At 36.7% G+C, this 23831-nt stretch overlaps 1 protein-coding gene across 3 annotated transcripts in view; it reads left to right on the top strand.

Annotated features, from left to right (window-relative positions):
* Positions 1-286: 286 nt before the first annotated feature.
* Positions 287-23831, top strand: part of LOC134664519 (myc box-dependent-interacting protein 1) — a 67349-nt gene continuing 43804 nt past the window's right edge. For 2 of the 3 annotated variants that reach the window (XR_010098262.1, XM_063521203.1), the window contains exon 1: positions 287-497. Coding sequence is in view for 2 of the 3 variants with exons in the window: in XM_063521203.1 (XP_063377273.1) it covers positions 429-497 (69 nt within the window). In the remaining variant the exon portion in view is untranslated. The remainder of the gene's footprint in view (positions 498-23831) is intronic. The other variant, XM_063521204.1, reaches the window with a different exon arrangement.

Here is a 23831-nt window from a genome sequence, read left to right as displayed (position 1 = left end):
TTGTTTGGGCAATGCCATATATTAAATTTTTTTATAAATTTGTTTTAATTTTAACTATATGGTTTTTGCAGCTTTGCCTTTTACTTTTTTAGCCAGATATTTCAGACTTGATTTATTATAGCGCCATTTCTGTGAATCTTTATGTTACTGGAAATCGAATGTGAAACATCTACGAAAATAAATATGACATTCTAAAGTCGCCATCTAGTTTAAAAGTGATTAAATATGTTTCAATTTAGTGACAAGAGCCATCTATCGAAGACATTAGCAACAAGAAACTAGAATTTTGTTCAGTCCGCCAGAGTGCCTTTCTCAGGGTAACACGCATTTGGATTTTGACGTGTGACAGTGTAGAGCTGCAACCAAATCTGGGTGCAGATTGATGGTGTATCGAAATAAAGACGGTCGGTAATGAAACAGTGATTAAAATGGCTGAAAGCAAAAGTGCGTTAATCGCAAAATCAGTGCAAAAACATGCCGGACGGGCGAAGGAAAAGGTATTTATCGTTTTATGTTACTTTACGTGTAAGTGTTATGTTTGGTATGTGACGGTGTTTTCAAGATTTTAGACTGCCAAGTGCCGTGAAAGTGGGTTTTTGACGGGATCCGAGAGCCGGTCAGGTTTCTCGTGTCAGTGAGATCTCTAGCCGGTGTTCGTGTGAAATTATTTTCACCTGTTGCTCGCGCACAGGTGTAGAGCCGACCTGCAATTCCGTAATTTTGTTTACATTGTGTCGTCAGCTGCTCGAGTTGAGTCTAAGTAGGCACCTAATTGATTATGACACGCGTCGCGTTATCATTTCCAGGGTGTACTGATACCTATTTATAGGCGCACCAGATGAGATAAATTTGGATTACGTAGGTACACCTAATAAGCTATATATTATAAAAATTGCAAAGGTTGGCTTTTGGTCACAGGCCTCAAGAGTAACTTGTAGAACCGTTTATGAAAATTGCAAACATGACACTGGGCACATGAGAGTTGTCTAGGGAACTGTTCTAAATTTAAAAATAACACAGCAACAGTGGGCTTGAGCAGAGACAGGACAGCAGTCTGTGCTAGTTTCTCAGAAATATCGTAGTTATTTTGACTCTGCTATTTTTATGTATTTGTGAGCTAAAGCTTATTTTTATGAATTATAAATTCTTCCGAAGAACCTATCCAATTTAATGGGCTGCATCCCGTTCACATAAATTATGTGCATTCGGTTACCTATTTTTGGTGCAGGAATTAGGTCATCTTTTAGCTGGATGTGTTTCAGTATTCAGATTTAAAAGAATCTTTTCAATTGTGTATATTGGTATGTATAAGATGTTAATTAAAAATTTAAAAAAATAAAAATAAGATTTATTTTTATCATAAACCTGAATTTGGACACTGAAATAAATTTTTGTTAGAGGACAAAGTGAGGAGTGACAGTAATTTGGTAGTCTACCATAAGGACCAAGTAGGTACTTAGTTAAAGCCACTATGCAGCTTTAAATAATACCTATATATCACTTTCTTCTGCTCCATACCAAAATGAAAGCAAACCTTGTTATTGTTATGTTTTGGGATTTGTTTCATAATGCTTAGTTTGTTTTGTTCAGAACATATTTAAACTAAATTCTAACTGCAAGTGTTGTAACTTGTAACTTATGGTTTTTTTTAGCCCATTCAGCTAAGTTCAGCTAAGTGTGACTCGCAAACCAAGTAGATATTCTGCACTTTGGATCTTTACATGTTTAGGTTCAAAAAGTTTGTTTATCCTAACAATCCACTGTGAACATTGACCCAGTCATAAACTGATAATATGTACAATGGAATCTCTCAAGAATGTCATATTTAAAGTCATTATGATGCGAATGTTTACAGCAAAAATCGAAAACGAAATTTCGTTATCTGCCTCTATCATTCTTCCATATTCGTGCGTAGAAAGGAAGATAGTGAAATTTCGTGCGTAATGTCGGAAAAATTGGTGTTTTCGTTTTTCGCGGTAGGCCTTCGGTTCCAAGCAGACCAGAATTCAAATGGGTTGACTGTATGCAGGTGCACCCCTAGAAGATGCTTGTAGCTATAAGTTTTAGATACCTACTACCCTGAAGCAGAGGTGCTAATGTGCTTACTCCTCCCTTCGGGCAAACTCGGCTCCATTGCTCGGAGCAATGCTGAGACGAGCGGAGCCGAGTTTGACCGAAGTCAGGAGTTTCGCACCCCTGGTAGTACTATTATTTATTCTGTGCCTCGAAATTTCCCATATATAATATTTGGGCATAATGCCATGCCGGAATACCTATTTGGTAAATCGCGTTCACGTACTTACTCGTCAATTAGCAAAATTGATAGCGAACAAACTGAAGGGCCTTTCTATGGAAAAATTTCACGTCACGCACAGTTTGTGAAAATAAATAAACATACAAGGTCATCTATTACCCATGGTACACTTTACCCATGGTATATAGGTTTAATGAATTTCCCAATAGTAAGTTTAGAATCAACATAATAAAAAAACTATTCAAAGACTTTATCTTGTAGACTAGATTTTGGTTTAAAAAATACTTCGCCGTTGCTTAATCTAATAAAAGAAAGCATATTAAATTTGCCAATATGAGAAGTTTAATTAGCGCCAGAACCGTTGTCAAATGAAAAATCTTATAAGTTATAAGCAGAGCTCGGCAGGGGTGAGCCATTTTGACGTCACTTATGTCAAGTGAAGATATTAATATAGATACACCTTAGAAAGAAATATTAAAATAAAAACTTTATTAATTATAATTAAACTAAAATGACCATTCCTTATGTACAAATAAACTTTAATAGTAGCATATGGATGGATATACATATTATTTGAAGAGGTTTACTAAAAAAGCTTGCAATAAAATTCATTTGATTTAATGGCGACGTAAAGATCGTAGCGGAAAGGCAGCCTAAATAAAACAATTTATTTAGTTATTAAATTACACCACATATACCATCGAATGACAAGGCATGTCCATGTTGTGCAAACTCTGAAAACAGCTCACCCCCGCCGAGCTCTGGTTATAAGGTAGGTATTTTGAGGTATAATAAGATGCTGAGATCGTGAGATGTCTGTAAGATCCTTAAAGTTATGTTTAACCGGTCACCATCATGGATAACGTGTCTTTACTCTTTATCTACTAATAAATTTAATAATATTGCTTAAGCCTCTAACTTATTAACCCTTCATTGATCATGCAACACGATCCATTCACTAGACTTGGACAAGTTATGTTAACATTCGGACATAAAAGGTCCTATGTAAGGCTTAACTAGAAACATGCATACGTCGTTTCGTAGCCAGGTCGTAGCATCTGGCCTGCGAGGCTGGTGGTGCGTTGACCTGCGACCGTTTCATAATAAATTCAACTTTAATCGATAGTTGTAGGCTTTCCCGTTCGAAGACTTGGGAGATAACTAGATGGTGTTTAGCAATAATGTGTCAACCCACATTAATTACGGAGTAAGATGTCAACTCAAAAAAATGACGCTTAAAGTTGACATTTTATTGCAAAATGAATGTGGGTTGACAGTTGACACATTTTTGCTAAACACCATCCCTGATCATTTCATAGTTTTTAGGGTTCCGTACCCAAAGGGTAAAACGGGACCCTATTACTAAGACTTCGCTGTCCGTCCGTCCGTCCGTCCGTCCGTCCGTCCGTCTGTCACCAGGCTGTATCTCACGAACCGTGATAGCTAGACAGTTGAAATTTTCACAGATGATGTATTTCTGTTGCCGCTATAACAACAAATACTAAAAACAGAATAAAATAAAGATTTAAATGGGGCTCCCATACAACAAACGTGATTTTTGACCGAAGTTAAGCAACGTCGGGCGGGGTCAGTACTTGGATGGGTGACCGTTTTTTTTTTGCTTTTTTTTGTTTTTTTTTTTGCATTATGGTACGGAACCCTGCGTGCGCGAGTCCGACTCGCACTTGCCCGGTTTTTTTGTCTTTAGACAATAAGTCAATCCAATGTGGTTTACTTACCGCAGAGAAAACCAATTTGTTCCGATACCTACCTACTTAAAACTTCTATTTATTTTTTAATTTTTGGAAGTTTTACAAAGGTAAAGGTTATGCCCTTATGGTATGATAATTTGATCTGCTGACTGTAAAGTGTTCATACTTTCGTAGGATATAAACATTGAAGAGTGTTAGATGCACGAAATAAATAAAAAGTATTCATGCTGATTAATATTATGAATTACACAATTACTGAAGCATACACTGCAGCAATGCACAGTTAAACCAACACGGTAATCAAACAAGTTGACAGAATGATCGATACAAACTATAATAATATCATTCGCGATCTATCACGAGGTTCAAGTGGCGTGAAATTGTTAACAAGTCACATGAGCACGGTCTAAAGGTTACTTATAATATTATAAATAAAGTTTTACTGATATCTTCAAGTATGCTCTGTTGCATTGCATTTCAGAGTTACCAACTGTCCGGATTTACGTCCTTCCGTTCTGAATGTCCGAATTTTAATTAGTCTGGCATCTACGCCTAGCATTGTATTCTCATTGCGATAGTAGCCGCAAACCATAGGTACTGAGAACCGGAGTCATCACTAACTCTCTCACACCTGTCACGATCAGGCAAGTGCGAATGAAAAGTTTATATGTGTGCGTGCAGTGAATTGGCAATTACGCTCAGACTACTTAGCCAATATAACTGGGACTGTGAAATGAGTATAATAAGAATAACTGCACAATGGGAGAGTCCACGTAGGTACTGGTTTGACTCGCCTGTGCCCATTTAGCAATTTGAATAACACCCTCTTTTAAAGACCCGAATGAAAGTATATGTGTAACTTAGCAATTTGGAAATGCTTGAGCGTTTGATGATACTTTAATTTAATCTCATAGGTAGGTCCCTAGTCTAGCAAATGCAAAAAATGACTGGCAAAACAAACATTTTTTCTGAGGTTAAGTCCTTGATTAGGTACATCTCCCATTCATGGCTAGTCAATAGTAAATCTTTTTTTATCTGTATCAAAAGAAACAAAAAACGGTTTAGTTTCAATTCGACCTCCATCCTCCATAGAGCCGGCATCCGAACCGCCTTGGCCTAATACCTCCACACGATGACAATGAGTTATTATATTCTAAACGGTTATGCAAACATGCAGTAGGGTGACATGTCGTGGTGATTGCGAATTGCAGGTGATGGTTGGGCATAATAGGCAATACTTGACATGGTCCCGTCATTTTCCAATTGCGTTGTAGGAGAAAGTTTTCGGCAAAAATTACATTTTTGGAACAAGCTTTTATCGCCGACTGTACTTATTTCCACAGGCAACTAATACTCATCGAGACAATTCTAAGAACCCCAAACACAATTAGGTTTCGTTGTTTTATCACAGAGTTCTTATGGCCACCTCCGGTCTCCATCATCAGATCAGCTCGATGACACCATAATATTGCATTGTCACCCGACTTACATATGTATGCAAAATTTCGGCTCAATCGGAAACCGGGAAGTGGATCAAATTTAACTTGCAAGATTTGACTACAGACCGATAAACAATAAAAGCTCGTAAAAAGAAAAATTTACAGACAAGGTACCGTACTGAAACGAATGTAGCAGGTATTCTAACTAATACGTCTTCAAAATTAGGATAACATATTCATATAAGCTTGCCCTTTAGTAATCGGCTGCCGTACTTTATTGGCCGCAACTCCAGAGGTGTCGCATGCGCGTTGCCAATCTTTTAAATATTTTAAATATAGTAACAATATGTTAATTGTGCATGTATAATTTATTGATTTCTCATTTAAGCGAAGTTTTGTTATATCTTCTTGAGAAATAAAGATTCTTAAACCTGATATAACAAGCTTAACATTTTCGGATTGTGTGAATTTCGTTCCAATAAAGGGTTCGTAAGGATGGGGTAGGTATCTTGAAAATGTTGAATTAAACCCAATATGTACCTATTACCTCGAGATCCGTATCTTCTAACTATGCAAAATCGAATCTCGATTTAAGGAACTCTTACTCTAACCTTACCTTCGACATCCATAACTCGCACAATAAATTTCAGCTCTTTGAAACCAGCTCTCTCAGAACTAGCTGGCCTGCAACTAGCAAAGTTTTATGGTCTTTCAAAATCGCTAGTAAGTGATAAATAAAATTATAAACAAAGTAGGTTTTATTTTATTTTCTATAGCGAAGCCATGAATGATTGACAACACAAACAAATAAACCATCCCGTTTTATTACGTAAGTTTAATCTGCTTACATGTTATTCTGACCCAAATCCCTACCCCGATGCAGTGCAAGTATAGTAATTTCTCGACAGTATCTTAACTTAATACAAACTTCAATATTTAAGTCATTATAATCTATTCTTTGCCATGCCAATGGTAAACATTCTGATTAAAATTTGTGAAACAATTTATTATGCAAATTATTCCCAAAGAAAACCAGCGCCATATGAATGAAGTTGTATTCATAAATTCATATATGGATGTCTTGCCACTGTGTGTGTAGTCCTCGACCCCAGGTGACACTGTCGCCTTACGGCATTTCTGTAATCTTTCAAACATAATGTTTCTTTATAAAAAGTAACTTTAAATGTTTGTTGCCACAAGTAGCTTTAAAATGATAAACATAGACAATTCAAGCAGGCGATAACGCGATTTACTTAATATAAACTGAGGGCCACTGCTAATATCATTTAGCTACTTAGGGATCTCGGGATACTGTGCAATACTCAAACTGTGACGCCGCGAACCATTATATCGACTTGTTTGTCTAACTAATGTGGTCTTCATTACTTCCAAGACTTCGCTAATTATACCCATCGTTTACTGCATTCTTCAACTCGCTACTGCACCATTCGGACAGTACAGTCGTCATCAGATATATCGGAGCGGCCAAGGTGCTCACAAATATCTGAACACGCCTGACAATAGTGTCAGGGCGTTAGAGTGCGTGTTCAGATATTGTGAACACCTTGGCCGCTCCGATATATCTGATGGCGACAGTACCTAGTTTTAAATCTCCGCAAGTTTGGTGGTAATAGTAGTTAATTACCTTACCTTCGAGTTTTACGCTCTAAAAGCAGTTGAATACTTTGTTACGCTTCTGCAATGGTTTAATTGCATTTAGCTATAATTATAACTGCCCATATTTTTAGAGATGTTTTAAGTGTACCGTATTGAGTGATATTCAATGTAAATTCTATAGTCACTGACACTAATACTTAGAATACTTAGATAGATAGTAAGAAAATAGGTAAGCAATGGTTTGTTTGTAAAGGTATGGGACAGTTTCTTTAATAGAAGCAGCATTTATGCACAGTCACGTTCTATGATTCTTGAATTTAGGGTTCTAGCTAAATCGGACATTCCATAGCGCAAGTACTGAACAACCAATTTAGCTAGAACCCTAAATGGCATAACAATCGCGGAGCGGGATGGTACATGAAGGTATGTTTTTTTTAATAATTGTAACACTTACAATAAGAACGTCCACTGGCGCTCGATAATGAGTTTGCATTTGTTATTTTTTCCTTAGCATACCTTTTGCAATTCGTATTCGTACGGTACTGCTACCGTTACTCAAAAGTCTTGTAAAAACTCACTGCAATCGCAAGTCGCAATTGTTCCGGTCAAGGTACATGTAGATATTGTTGGTTTACGTAACTATTTACTCAAAGGGCTAAAAATAAGTGAACACCAAGAATTTCATTGTAATTTTTAGCGTTTTAGTTACTTCAATCCCCTCGAAAACTGTATAAGTTTTAAGAATTATACAAATAATTAGGTACCAATCTAGTCCAAACCTATCTTGACTAACTGCGGTCCTTCATCTTACATTCCTTGGATTAGATGGACTATTTGTATCGATATGATATGACGATATGTGAAAATTATACATTTTGTGAAATACATATTCAGTGGTGGATCGGTACCTACTTATTAAAAATTTAAATCTTTAAAGTTACTGAGATAATCTTTACTTATAACTCTTATCAGTCCTACGAGTTTAAAAATAATTTCATAGCGCGAATCTAAATATATAAACATAACATTTACATACGAAAACAAACCGTCAACGTGGTTTACGAAAATCATAACATAACAGGATTCTGACACGTCTCATATTTATGTACCGACCTATAGTTACAGTATGGAACGTATGTGTGTGATGTAAGATTCAAAATTAAATAAATATAACTGAACGTTTTTGTAAACCTGAAATAGCATCGTTCCTTTGATGGTGTTAACTTGGGCGTAAACCGGCAGCTTAATAACTAGGCCTTATTGCATTTGCATTACAAACAAATACAATACGGAAATAGTGATAAAAAAGTCTGTAAAATTGAGTTTAGAGAGTTATTTCACTTATGTCTTTTTCTCTGTGAAATAAACCGTTTCACACGTAGTTACATCATTCTGAACCGAATCTCACCTAGCTTTTGCCCATCCCATAAATACTTACATGTAAACTTGATATGGGCATAACATGACTTTTTAGGGTATGGCAGGTATGCATGTAAATATAAGGTCCGAATGCATCGAATTTTTGTCAATGAATGACATTAATTTACTTTGTATTATGTACTTTGTTATAATTTAAGTACTTGGTTTGTTTTAATGAATATGAAGAGTTTGGCAGTTCTCTATAACTGCCCTAAGTATTTAACGTTGATCAGTTCATTTATTGTGCGTGGTTCAACCCGCTCTTTGTCTACTTTACTACACAAGTTTACTACAAAATTGGATGACCACTGTATGAACGAAAACATTCACAAAGTGTCCATGCAATTATGTAGCTCGCTATCTTCAATTCCCATTTATCATCCTTGTTCGTCATTCTTCGAAATTTCTATAACATTGAGCAAAACTTTATGTTTATATAATCCTAATAACGCCTCCGCCAAGATATTAAGTGGTTTATTTACGGCCCTTGCCCAACCTATATCCACCCACTTGGCGATAAAAACACCTTTATCACTATTGACATTGCGTGACCATCCTCAGTACTTTTACTTTGGCACGCCATTCCACCCACCGCATCACCAAAGATTACTTACTTAGGAAGAATTAAAATCGGTTTTACGAGTATAAAACCTAGTCCCTCTATATCTAAGCCTGCATCGAATTTGTGACACCTTTTAAATAATCCGAAAATACGCATTCTTATTAAATACCAAAGTCGCCAGTCACAACTTTCACAAAGAAATTAAGAACATTTAGAAGAAACACGCGATCCAAGGAATAAAGGCACGTAAAATTATACCTGGCCGTTTCTGAAAGACTACTAATACTTATTTGGCGACAGACCAAATCTTTTTTTGAAACTCATGCGCAAACTAAATTATTGTAAACACAGCAATAAACGCAAACACCTCCCTTCGGATGACAACTGCAGAGTTCAAAGGCACTAAAGGTCGCCACGACAGTTAGCACAACTGTGTTCGTCATGGGAACGCTCATGAATGGGCCACCCGGGCCTTTTTACTATTCCCACTCATTCGCTTGGTTTGTCATTGTGATGATAGCTTGACGTTTATGCTGAACTCGTCGTCGTCAAACATAATGCTCATGTTCTTTCTAGTCGCATGGATTTCAAAGTACAGAGTAAGTACTTATAAATCAAAACCTCCCCATCTATGCTCAGAATATCAAAGTGTATCTGATGTCTATCGCTAAATATTATTTAAAGATGCAATCGGGATCATTTACTAACAAAACAGCAAGTCCTTCACCAAATAAAATTGTAGAAGATTCAGTTACGCTTTCTTTGTGACCGCAAATGAGTGAGCATGTTTGACAGGGAAGTCGAAAGTTTCCAACCTATCTTCTTACATTGTTTTACCGAAGACGCCAACAGCCCAACAAGTCTATGGTCATTTCTCGCTTTTGTCTGAACTTTCTACTCTCTACAGACAAGCGTTGACTGGCAATGTCTAAGCACTTCACATATGTAAATTTCGCCTCTGTTTGGTTTGCAGTCAATTTTCTAATGTTCAGTCCATTCAGTAGTGTTTTAGGTCAAACAAGGGGAGAAAGAGCTGAATAGCTGGATTTTGTCAGGGATTGGATGTCAGATAACATTATTTAGATCTTTTTTTTAGTATATTGTATCTATGTATAATCCACTCTAACCCCCTTATTAATAAAACTGTATTACGGCCCTGATTTAATTAAATTATGTTTTATCCCTTTCTTACAAATCCGTAAGTCAAACTGACAGATAAGGATAATCGATTATTAGCTACGTAACTGAGATTTGTAGTGAGGTTATGTTATGAATAAGAGGAGAAGTATTTACACACGAGTCTTCAACATCAACAATAATTACCTATCTTCGATTGTCAGTTATCAAGGCCAAACAATGATGCCGTAACGTAGCCAAACGTAACATCCCTGGTTTAGACGTTAACAATCGGTTACCAAACGATAATTAGTCCATTTAGCCTCATTTACAGTTCTGTAAGTATCTCCATCCGAAACCAGTGCAATGAACCAGTTTAGAAAGAACTTACGAGGCCGTACGTAACGAAGTTAGCATGCACATATTCCCTTTGGTTGCATGAGCGTGCGGGCAAATCGAATTCTCATAAAACCGATATCTGTTCGTTATCAATTATCACACAGCCAGTACTCTGTAAGCGGTATGAATGACAACTCCAGGGCAGCAGCATTCCAAAGGTCTTCGACCGGTGACGTCACTCAATATCGGCAACCTGTCATGTGGGAGCTGTCCTTGCCTAATGCACCCACGACTGCGACTTTGTTTCTGTGTCCCACGTGTCGCCCACGGAACACTTTCATTTAACGAGATCGCTTGATACTCGCTAAGATTTATGTTGGTGAAAACGATTGGTTCCATCATGCGGCTTTGTGGCTGTGACATTGTCTTGTTTAAGATTTACTTTATGATGGAAATAGAAGGACCAATCATAAAACAAACGCTTGCAAACCCTGCTTTCCACTAATCCATAAAGATCTGAACGTTAAATTTAGCATTGTAGCAAAATACATTTTAAACAAAATTTCCAAGATTTCCTCAATCATCTCAAGTTATCTTATCGCAACATTGGCAAGGTTACGGTTATCTCGTTAGCACCTGACGAACTTGCCATGGTAGAAAGATTCGATTATCAAATCGGTACCTATACTTCATACAGATATTTCATCAACGGAAAGCCAGCATTCTGAATAGGTTGCATATTGCAATATCGATGAAATAAGGCAAAAAATGCTACGCACCTTTCTATTACAGAATTTTAAATTGCTACCTTTCCGATCGCGGTTCTCGGCACCAGGCAACCGGTTAATTTAACACGCACGACACACTTTAGGTCGTAAGTAGGTACCCGCGCTCGATTCACGCTTTTTTGAGAAACTGTGTATTGAGGCGCTAACAAGCAGGTATATTACTTTTACTTGTACTGAAAATTGGCTTGCCAAATTGGTTAGCCGTCAAGGTTATTCGAAGAAAGTGTAAGCTCTAGAAAATCATTTCCCAAGTTACGAGTCCCGAATGCAAGTTATACAAGAAGTATCGTAGGTCAGATAAGAGCTACGTCAAACCGCAAACTTTTTCTACTTTAAGCTTCTACTATTGAACCAAATAGTCGTTGGCATCTTTAGTCCTCACCATTTCCTTAGGTATATATTTTATTTATTTATTTATTTATTTACATACATATATATTTCTGATGTAAGCACACTCAACTTCAATGTTATGCGAATGAGGTAAAAGGCTCTCTAATGCTTTCTTGTTAAGTAGTTGTGTGAAAAACAGAAGGAGAAAAATATAATTTGAAGTTTGTAAAACTTTATTTTGGAATTATTTTTTTCTAATTTATCCTAAAAAATTATTACCGCAAGAATCTGCGTTATGCAGAATCCGACCAGGTACCATCGACAAAATAGGTACGTGATGCTAGAAGCAGCAACAACTTGTATCCTTCTGAGCTTACCCAAAACGCGTCAAATCAACCAATAGCAAGCCTCCTAACTATAAGGCTTTCCGAAGCACGCCCACATTTCGCCAAGCACGGGCTAAATTCCGTACGTTTCGCGACCACGCACTTTCTTGTACTTTCTCCGCGATAGCCTCCAGTCGTAAATTGTGGAATTTGTATGCTATTGTTAGACTTGGCTGTAGCTTCAAATGTCCACTGTTTACTAAACATGTTAGCTAATATTTATACGTGGAGACATCTTCGACAATGATCTGATTTCAGTGGATAACATTGTTTAGTAATTCACATGCTTTCGCGTTCAATTTAAATTAGGTACCTAGTTACAATGCGATATCACTTAGTACGCAATCTACATGGAATTGGGTAGAAAAATATTTTAAGTTTATGTCTTTTCCATATTTTATAGCATTTTAGTCCATTAAACTATGCGCTTCCGTTCTAAACCAATCTTTTAGTGCACTGCTGAATTGCTGATGAAATACAATTTAGTCAAATTGATTTCGTTACCAATTTAGTTGCATGACTGTGTGATACCCGTTTGACGTTCGCACCGTCCCTTACATGGTGAGGCGGCGTATGTCCCTTATTCGGTAATCTCCATATAAAGATAATTAATTCATTAAGCATCGGGTTCTTTACATCTACCTATTTTCCGTCCTGAGACCAAATGAATACTAAAATAGTATTGATGGATAATTACGAGTATTTAAAAGCAGTTGTTTGGGAAATAAAGGGGGCAAAAATTATCTACGTACCTTTACAACATGCCTCGACATACATACATACTTAAGTATCTATTACATCTAGGACTACCTAAATATACACTATACTACATAAATAAATAGCTGTGAACGTTTAAAAAAACCATTTCCATTATTAAATTAATTGTTTTCTTTTACAGGTATGTTCCCAATTCTTCTGCAATGACAACAGCAACATTAGGTATGTCGTGGTCTTTATAGAGGCCCCATTCGTATAGCGAGATAGTCTATCGTAATATATCATAAACAGTATAAACACTACCACTTCATAGTGTATCACTACTTACTCACGGAGGCATTTTTCTTTTACGTTATCTGATAACGGAATGACACTTCAATAACACTGTCATGACAAGGTTTTTTTATGTGATAGTAATCATTGTACAAAAGTATATTAATGGCGTGTATATTTTCTAAAATAAAATAATCATGGACAACAGCATATTCTAAGGTGTTCCTCCTTCCTTCAGCTATAAGATAAAACCGGGTAAAAATTACCTTTTGCATTTTCTCGACCTTTAAACATGCAAAATTTCAAAACTGAATAATGAACGCAGGCGCAGATTGAATATGAACATGAACCTCTTCTCTCCAATTCGGCGCGTCTTGGCCAAATATTTCCTTTGCTAAACAAACTTGCCAGACGAACTACTAGGCCCACGGGGCCCACCAGAGTAACTATAACCTTGTCCGCACTCTGTAATCAATTGGAATAATACACCTGTATTTGGCTTCGATAACGTATCTAACATATCGTATGTCTGTTCTGGTCCAGTGTTTTCATTGTTCTACTATCGCCCGATAATGTTCTGCATTGTTCCTCTTTTTACCGATATCGGTTATGGCAATTGCGACAGTTTAACTCTTGTTTGATGTTTCTATGTTATCGGTCTTACTAGGTATCTTATCTTTCTTTTCTTTTGCATTGTAATCTAGACTATTAGGCACCAGTTAAGGGAAAAAGATTTTGGCATAGCTTGCATAATATTGAACTTACGTATCAGTATGGAACTCATTTTACCATACGTCTTTTGCTATATAACATACATTACAAAGATGAATAAAACTTCTTTTGTATGAGTAACCAAGCATAATAAATTAAGTCAAATTGGCTACGTTGGTTATTGTTCTTGAAAAACTCGTAACTTTCGACTCTGTCAGTTGTAAATTATATATTTCAGAACGCATAACGCTCATGCGTCACGCTTTAGTGATAATGTCATCGTAACGTTGAGACAAGTTACTTCAAGATCGAACAGGAGTGCAAAGAAATGCTAAATATTTTTCATAAATTAGTTTCTGAAAGTCTCTTGGCTCGACAAACAAAAAATCAAGAAATCGCTAATATTTTTTCGATAACGTCAGCTAATTTGATCTGCACCAACCGCCGCCGAGCCAGCCGCAACAGGTTACTGTTTTTGGAAAAGGTCCAAGCATATTAGTCAACATAGGTGAACGGCCGAAACCCACGCGCAAAAATCCCTCTACCTATAAATGGTACCTTCTATTATGGTCATTTAGCTGATACTTGCCCAGGCTCAAGGTAATGAAGCTACGTGACTTGGTATAGGAAGCGTGCTTTTGTCCACATTGATTATGTAAATGGTTACAGCATTAAAAGGGTTTACGTCTTTTCTGTAACACGTCTCTTTACCACAGTTTGTTATTTAATCACTGTCCATCTTGCATGCTGCAAAGAAATCAGCTGCGGGACTAATGACATGACATGATGTAAGTCTGTAACCGGATGAGGATGAGGTTTGTGGTGGTGAATGTGATGAGTGAAATGTGAAACTGACAGTTGTCTAGCATTTCCTCGAGTATATTGAACCCGAAGTTAAATCTTTATAGAAGCTAAATTATCACACTAGAAAAACGTAGCGATTGGAGTACAATTTTATAAAAATATTCTATTTTAAAGAATTTTCAGTGTTGCGAAATAGAGTGGGCAAGCTTGTGACTTCCTAATAAAGCGATCACGACTAGTGAACGTAAAAGGACACTTCAAGTATCATTTAGCCGACCCCTGCTAATCAGACATTATGAAGCCTTCAAATATCATGTTACTCGAGGGAATATATGGCGAAATTCATAGTCAACTTTAAGCGGCTTATCATATTTGACCTAAAATTGTGTTTAAACAAGATATGAAGCTAGTTCTTACTCCACTTCAACATGGAAAACGACGTGGGAGTGGAAATGATTCAACTCCAACAAGGTTACAGGAACAGAAAGAATTATCTCGTCTATTATTATATACCTTGGTAGCGCACCGGAAAATTTACCGCCGAAGAAATGTGTCACTGGGCCGCCGTGCCCTAACGAAATATCTAGGTTTGTTGTTAGAGAGATTTATACCCGAACGTCTGTTGATGTTTATTAGATATTTCCGTATCCCATAACATATGGAAAAATAAATCTTATTTAGATATTCCGAAATCCAAACATAATATCATCGCCCATATAAACTATTGGAGATTATTCTAACCTTGCAACGTTATCCTTTGATTTGTTAATGGGGTCAGGATTCATTTGTCATCCGGAAGTATCTAAGTGACGTATCTAGTCCGTCTAAAAATTACGTAAGGACCGGCGTAGACGCAACGCGACTTATATTCGTCACACGGTGTAGCCATTAGCCTATCTGCAGCGCAATCTACGACGGGCAATAGGCTTAAACCCGGGAGAATAAGATTGGAAGTCGTCTGGACGCAAGTTGAGTTAGGGCTTTTGACTGTGTTGTAGGATATGGACGCTCGCCAGGCCAGGCTGGGCGACTATTCCCGTCTGGTCGTGCTCGGCGATGGCTCTGGCATGTGCCATTCAACATTGGCGCCGGTAGATGGACTTCCGTAGAAAATTCGGAAAATTTTAGCGCCTTTTTGTGTCTATGATTTAAACAGATTGAAATCCAACTTACTTTGTTAGTTACCTAATAGGTATCTGGTTGTTAACACGAAACTTATCATATTATCAATATTATCATGAATGAATAAAGTGCATGGTTCTTATAATTTTATGAAAGACACTTCTCCGATTTCAGTAGTATGAAGTTTGAGGCTTTACAAATTTTAACCTTCGGGCTTGCTTTAGGTATTGTGTCCATTTGATGGTATGTACAGTCACCTGCAATAATATGTTATACAACGAAGGCCGCAAAAATATCTGACACGTTCTTATTTGTAGAGCCATAAGAGCGTGTCACATATTTTTGCGGCCTTCGAAGAGTAACATATTATTGCAGGTGACTGTACCATACTAGTGCCTGAAAGTTTCGTTATAATAGCACCCACATTTTTCAATGCCCAACTTTCAAGTAAAGTAACTTAAATTACGCAGCTTTAGATCCATTTTAAACTTGTTATACATACTCGTACTTCCGAGTTCCGACTCTGAGTGTGTATTATGTTTTGTGGCGTCAAACAGGGATGCGTTTTAGCGCCAACTCTTTTCGCCCTTTACTTTGCTGTAGTCGTCAGAGATGCCCTACAAGCCTTGGCGGATGGTATCCGGATTCGCTTTCGCACTGATGGCAGTGTTTTCAATTTATCACGACTGAAGGCTCGCACGAAGGTAACTCAAGCCACTATCACGGAGATAATGTACGCGGATGACCTGTGCTTTGTGGCGGATTCCCCGGATAGTCTACAAACGCTTATGACGAGTCTCAACGAGTCCTGTCAGCGCTTCGGCCTTAAAATCAGTGTCAAAAAAACCGAAATCATGGGGTTGGAGACACTAGCGCCCGCTGACGTTAGACTCGGCGACGACTCTCTTAAGCAAGTAGATAGATTCAGATATCTGGGGAGCACAATAACATCCAAGTGCCACCTTGAGGACGAAATAAACAGTAGAATCGGAGCGGCTGCTGCTGCTTTCGGTAAACTGCGCGTCAAGGTGTTCCGTTCACATGACATTAAGCTCCAGACAAAGGTCTCTGTGTACATGGCAATAGTTCTGCCCAATCTCCTGTATGCCTCCGAAACGTGGTGTCTCTACCGAAAACACATTCGGACATTGGATAGGTTTCACCTTAAATGCCTGCGTGACATTATGAACATCTCTTGGTCAGATCGTGTCAGGAACACCGAAGTTCTACGCCGTGCTAATGTCAGCGGCATTGAAGCCTATCTAATACGGCGACAGCTGCGATGGTGTGGTCATGTCTGCCGTATGTCTAACGACAGAGTGGCTAAGTGCATCTTTTACTCTGAGCTGCAAAATGGCAAGCGGAAACAGGGCGGCCAACTTTTGCGCTACAAAGATGTGCTGAAGCGCCACATGCGGAGATGTGACATTGAGCCATCGCACTGGGAGACTTTGGCACAAGATCGGCCAAAGTGGAGGCATACAGTGAGTACCAAAGTGCAAGCCTTCGAAGAGCAGAGGCGAGTGGAACTCGACGCGAAGCGCGATGAGTTAAAGGCCCGACCACCTGCGGTCATCAATTACAATTTTGTCGGAGGGGTGCTGACATGCAGTGAATGTGGCCGTACATTTACTGCTAAGATCGGTTATGTCAGCCACCTGAGAGCTCACGAACGTCGCTCTCAGTAATCAGTACTATACAGTCGCCGTGGTCGAAACCGGCCAGGAAGGTATGATGTTTTGCAAGTAAAATGATTACATCCTTGCAGTCCTTAAAATCACATTAAACAATACTACATCATAATATGTATAGGCACCGATGTCTGTGACAACATGGACAATAATCTACGTGCTACAAATTGCCAAAACTGTGCATGATGTCAAACGATACGATTGCAGTTTTTGACATATCATCACTGCTAATTTAAGCGTCATGTTACCATTATTATCGAGTGCTATTTTAGGTTTCGTTCGATTATTATTCACAGCAGACTTATTAGGTGCTGTTTGATTATAGTTTTGGCGTCGATATTGTGTTCGACATTTTGTTTGTCGCTGCAATAAATCACTTTTGCTTTGTTGTGTTCATTGCGAGAAACATACACTTCATATCTTTTGGTTGTGTGACTTTAATTATTAATAGGACAACTACAAACAGAAATACGTTGGTCTGAGCTATAAACATAAAAAAGAATGTAATGGTCATGTAAGAAAGCATATATTATCTTAGGTTATATTTGTACAATAATAAAGTCTTTTTCAAAAGAGCCTAGAGAAATAATCCCTTTTAAAAAGACTCCTCTCTTTTATTATACTAAAGTCAGAAAAGAAGATCTAGCTTAAATTAACTAAGACTGTAGTAGTGTTCTTAATTTCTTATGCGATAAAGATTAGCGAATGGCACAACAAAACTCGGAGTAAGCACATTAGTATCGGATTAAAGGCTTCGTCCTGCAGTGGGCGATTAGTGTCTGATAAATGTGGCAACACTGGCGACACCGACCTACGCTCGATTATACAGGGTGTCCCAGAATTCGACGTCAAGCCGTAAACGGATGATAGACCAAGTCATAACAGTTATCATAAAAATACAAAAAAAAATCCAAATCATGTTCTTTAAAAATTATGGTCACTTTAAAAATTCACTAAAAAATCCACAGCCTGTAATTATTCAAGATTACACATTAATAAAAAAATTAGAATAAATTATGGAATTTTTAGTAACAAGAGTTAAAGAACCATTACAGGGTGTGGATTTTTTAGTGAATTTTTAAAGTGACCATATTTTTTAAAAAACATGAGTTGGATTTTTTTTGTATTTTTATGATAACTGTTATGACTTGGTCTATCATCCGTTTACGGCTTGACGTCGAATTCTGGGACACCCTGTATATGTATAAATAATTTATTGGTGTTGCCATGATCAGCTTAACCGTAAAGCTGTTGATGCATTTCTTTTCTCAATTTTCATATCATTTCAATTTACGTTCTTCTTCGTCTTTAGCAGATTTCTAATTAGATTCAAATGCTTATTTTTTTCGTATAGTGATTTTATGGACACTTAACGTTAACGTTCGTATTTTAATTCAAGAAGTACGGGCGGGAAAAGAATGAATGTATGATATTAAAAAAAAACATGTCTATGGTTCACTTATTTGTCAGAGATGACATTTAAAATAAGGTTGGCAACACTGTATTTCATTCAATATTTTTAAGTGGTCATTACACGAAGTATCGTAAAATCGCCAAAAAGATACTGTGTGTATGCACAAATTCTTTTTCGGGGAATAGACTAAAGACTTGTCTTGACAACTATAAGGTAGGGTTTTAAAGGTGTGTGCACGACCCTTTAAATGACAAATAAAAGTACGGGAGTAGAAAAAGAAGTGTTAAAACATTGATTTCCACTATGCATTAAAAAAACAATACTAATGGAGTTATTCATAAAACGTTCAAATCTAAGACACCTTTGATTATAGTTTGTCGCTAAAGGGCCTGATTAACAGGCCGCCGGACGGTATCGGCCTGTCAGTTAGAACAAAATTTTGACAGCCCTATACCGTCCGGCGGACTGTTAACCAGTGGGCCCCTCCGACATTTTGAAATTTCTATTTAATGCTAAGTTTTACTAATAAGGGGGCTAATAGGTATAATTTTGTTTGTTTGTGGTAAATGTTATATTCAATTACCTAATCGAAGTGTTATCTACAGATAATCTCAAGTTAAGTAAAATAATCAAAACTTCTAAATTTGTAAGTGGTTAATAGATACCTGTTAACGACCTTGAAGACCCATTAAAGGCGCTCTCTCTTAAGATAAACAAGTTTATTGATATTGCTATCGAGCTTACGAGTACAGTCGGCAACACGAAGATTTTATAATATGATTTACTAATCTATGTCCAAATTGAAAGTAGATTTTCTGGAAATAAAAATAATAGTATTAAAATAAAATATAACATATTGTTGAGGAGGTTGGACTCTATTGCATAAGGATGTTAGGTTTATAGATAATGTAAATTACTCTGTTACCTTAACTAAAAAAAGTGCAGTACAAATGTTAGACAATAGGTATATTATGTGAGTTCAAAAATTCAATAATTCTCCACCTCAGGATTGTACCCAATGAAAATTACTCGATTTCATCATATGCAGTGTCTATTTTCTCTTGTTTAGTTTATTGAAAAAATTTCTGCTGTATTCAGACATGTCCCATGGCTAGCTAAACAGCTGAGTTATTATCTATAAAATTGTATACAACTGTACCAAAGAACCTGTCCAAGTACCCACTCCCGGCTTGCTATGCGAGGCCTCCGAACGGGTTTCGAACATGCCTTCTATGCAGCTATTTCTATCCCCATACGGTGAAAACACTATTTTTTTCTGTCTGGCTCACTTTTTACAGGCCATGTTAGAAGAAAACTGGAAAGCATTTAAATAGGTTGTTAAAGCAGTGATCGAGTGTGTAGAAGAAACTTGACAGACGCTTACATCGCCATTTTGGTCTATTCTGATTCTGTTCTGAGGCTTTCTAAGTGTATCGACTTGATGGCATAAACCAAAGTTTTTATATAATGCACAAATTAGGACTCATTATGGTCAGTTTGAGTTTTTATCGGCATAAATACACTATTATAGTATTTTATGCAACAGTTTTATAAGAGGGGTCAAAAAATGTGAGTGGCGTGGGTAACAATGTGAGCCGAAGGCGAACATTGTTAATAAATACGCCATGAGCATTTTTTGACTACTTATACAACGTTGCATACAATGCTTTTTCTATGAGTAGGCAATATTAAATAAAATACAAAAAAATATAAACAAAATTTTATTTATGAAAATGTCAATGTAAATTTTGGATAGTAGGTATTACTATATGTATGTAGCTCTTGTCTGCGACAAGCACCCATAATACCAAATATTACTGCAACCTGTAACAAGAAAAAGGAGAATTAAATAATATTAAGTTTCAATGCAAAAATATAAAATGTACATAAATATAGCTCGTTGTACTGTGTACCCTAAAAATGTGAATCAAAATTTTTTATAACATTATACCAACCTTGCTTAAAAGATAGATCTGATCCGGTGCTTCCAATTAGTCTTTGAAAATACACCAAAGACGTTTTCAGAGAATGACGAAGTTTTCTGCTCCAATCTCCACGCCATGCACTTCTCATAAGATTTGTCGTATAGGTGCTGAGATTTAGTACTTAGGCAACAAATTTTCGGTCGCTGCTTGTGCTGCGGCGGATATTTCTTCAGGTGTAGAAACAATACGTAGTCCTCTTTGTCCATTTTCAACACTTTTTATGAACGCAAAACAAATAGTAACGCAAAGTACTCAAAGAACAAGAAATTACCGGGACAGGCGGGAAACGAGGAACAAACGAGTAATGTCTATGGTTATGTTTTTTTTAAAGCCGTTACACACTACCGCACCGCAGTCACCGCACCAGGGTCGTGGTGCTGTAGGGTATAAAAGTATTTTTTATTATGTTGGTAGCAATGAACTCAGTACAAATTTGTTTCTTTTTTAATAAAAACCGTATGCATTCAATCGTTTGTCACGTTGGTAGCAATGTACCGGTATGTGCCACCTGCTACTCTGCACTAGCTTACCGTATCGTAATGTCTCTAAAACGATACAAGTGCTTTTTTGGGCAATAGACTATAGACTTTTAAGGAGTATTAATAATGTATGCCCTTATATGTTCGTTCGTGACTATGTAAATGACAGATAAAAGTACCCGAGTAGAAAAACACTATTATGCCTATGGACAAATTACACAAATAAAAAAAATAAAAAAAATAAAAAACATACAACCGAATTGATAACCTCCTCCTTTGGGATTTGGAAGTCGGTTAAAAAGACCCTCAATGCCCTGCGTGTCCAATACAATAATGGTTTCCGCATGCTGATGGGACTGCCACGTTACTGTAGCGCCTCGGGGATGTTTGCGGAGGCTAGAGTGGACGCGTTCATTGCGATAATCCGTAAACGCACCGCCTCCCTAATGCGCAGAGTACGTGACAGTTCCAACAGTCTGCTTCAGCTCATTCCTGGAGATCCTGCTGGTTCACTCTGGAGGCACTGGAATGACCTATATGGGATCCAGAGGCACAGTGTATAATTTAATGTAAATATGTAGATTTTAATTTAATTTTAATGTAATTTGTTGACATGTATTTTTAATTTTAATTTTTATATGATAATATTTTTAATTGTAATTATTTTTATTTTAATATTTTTGTATTTTGTATTTTTTGCCTGAAATAAAATTTGATTGATTGATTGATTGATTATATAGTACCTAAGACTCTGTAGACTTAGGTACTATAACAGGCACTCGTACAGACAGACTGTATAATTAGCTCTTCAAGTAGCTCTTATAGTTTCTGTTTCTAAAATTTAAAGTATGTTTTTCCCATTTCGGCACCAACACTCGAAGTATAAAATTTGGCCGTCCCAACCAACTGCATAAATGACCAATTTTTATAATTTACATGGTCGAAGTCAAAACATGTTTTATTCGTTTGTTTTCTCCGTTCATGCTTCATCTCCTGCTTATCGATATTCTACTCGATTGCCTTCGTGGAATTTAATCTGCATCTTTACATTTAACTTTTAAGTTCTCATTTCTTTATTCCTTTATTTATTACTTTACATATTCAATTAATTATTGAATATTATTTAGTTTAGAGATACTTTGTATTATTATTTGTAAGCTAATTTAATGTTTTATATTTACTTAATAGTGTTGTACATAAATTAAATATAATTAATTATTTATTACTAGACATTTTATTTTATTTTTGAAGGATTGTTGCAAATAGTTATACTGTTTACCTAAAAGGTACCTTGCCTTTTACCTAGTAGGTATTTCTACTGTTATCGTAGCAACCTTTAGCATTTAACTATTGACCTTTTCCACTCTGATCTAACTTGTAATCTACTTGTTCAAATATTTTAACTGTTGGCTTTTGATCGCTTTGCAATGTTACGTAAAGTTTACGGCGCCTTACGCCTGCTTTAAACTAAAACTAGATAACACGTCTTCCGTCAATTATTTTAGTAATTTTAATACGTACGACTATAAAGCGAAGATTAAAAATATATTGGTTTGTGCTAATCTGCTAATAAATTTTTCATAATAGATTTGATATACGACTTGCCGTTTTCTGTAATTGGGTTATTCCTTTTTCTTTAGTATCGTTGTGAGTTGGATTGTTATATCAAAGAAAGAAACAGAAGTTGACATAATGTGCGGTCAGTAGGAATCAGAAACCATTTAATATACTTCATTCATAAAGTGTCGTTTCAATGAGATTACGACGTGCCTAGTAAAACGTTGACAGTGACAGGTTATTTCCATGAAACTTCATTACGTTTACAACCTATATTTGTAGTCTATTATGATAATAAACAATAGTCAAGTAAACGTACAGGTGATTGAATTATACGTTTCCAAGTAACCGATTGAATTATAATTTTTACATCTCATTATGTCACTGAGGAGCGATTTGATGGTTGAACGAAATTGAAAACAAGGCCGCCACGGCGCACAGACATTTGGGCCAGTGTAACCATTATCTCGCTCGCCGCCATCGGTCATATTCTGTTATTTATGGTTCACGGTTGAAGCAACTGTTAATCTAACTGAAGCTTATGATCTGGTTACCACATTTGTATTAAAATAATGGGTTGCTATTTAAATCTTTCTTACAAAAGCAACGTTTGGATTTAAGTAAAAAATACATTAATCATATTAATATGGATCATAGCATCAGAATATTCAGAATCACTCAGAATATAAACATAATTGTGTCAAGGATATAATCTTTCACCAGTCATCTGTCTTCGCGATCAATCAAAGCAACATATGGAGTCTTGAAGATGGCATACGAAATGTAACATTCAAAGAAAGAGTAATTAAGTGAGACACATGTAGCTAGCTCACTTCTAAAAAAGAAATGAGGTCAAATCTCGAGAAGTATTCGATTGTGAATTTATTTCTGTTTGTGTGTCTCATCGGTATTAATACACGCGGCCAGAAGCATGGCCTTGATATTGAGTTATACATATAAATCTTTTTGAATGTAGACAGTAATTAGGGAAAGTATGAATGAAAGTTAGAAGTTACTTAAGATATGCATCCGTTAGAACCTTTATATCCCTCCATAAACGTCTCGTCAGCCAAAGAAGATAAGCGAGAAGAAAGCTATTTAAAAGTTTTAATTTTC

Source organism: Cydia fagiglandana, chromosome 5 (assembly GCF_963556715.1).
Source record: "Cydia fagiglandana chromosome 5, ilCydFagi1.1, whole genome shotgun sequence".
Taxonomy (NCBI): domain Eukaryota; kingdom Metazoa; phylum Arthropoda; class Insecta; order Lepidoptera; family Tortricidae; genus Cydia; species Cydia fagiglandana.
Note: the sequence above shows the minus strand (reverse complement) of the source record. Positions and strands in the feature narration are given on the sequence as shown.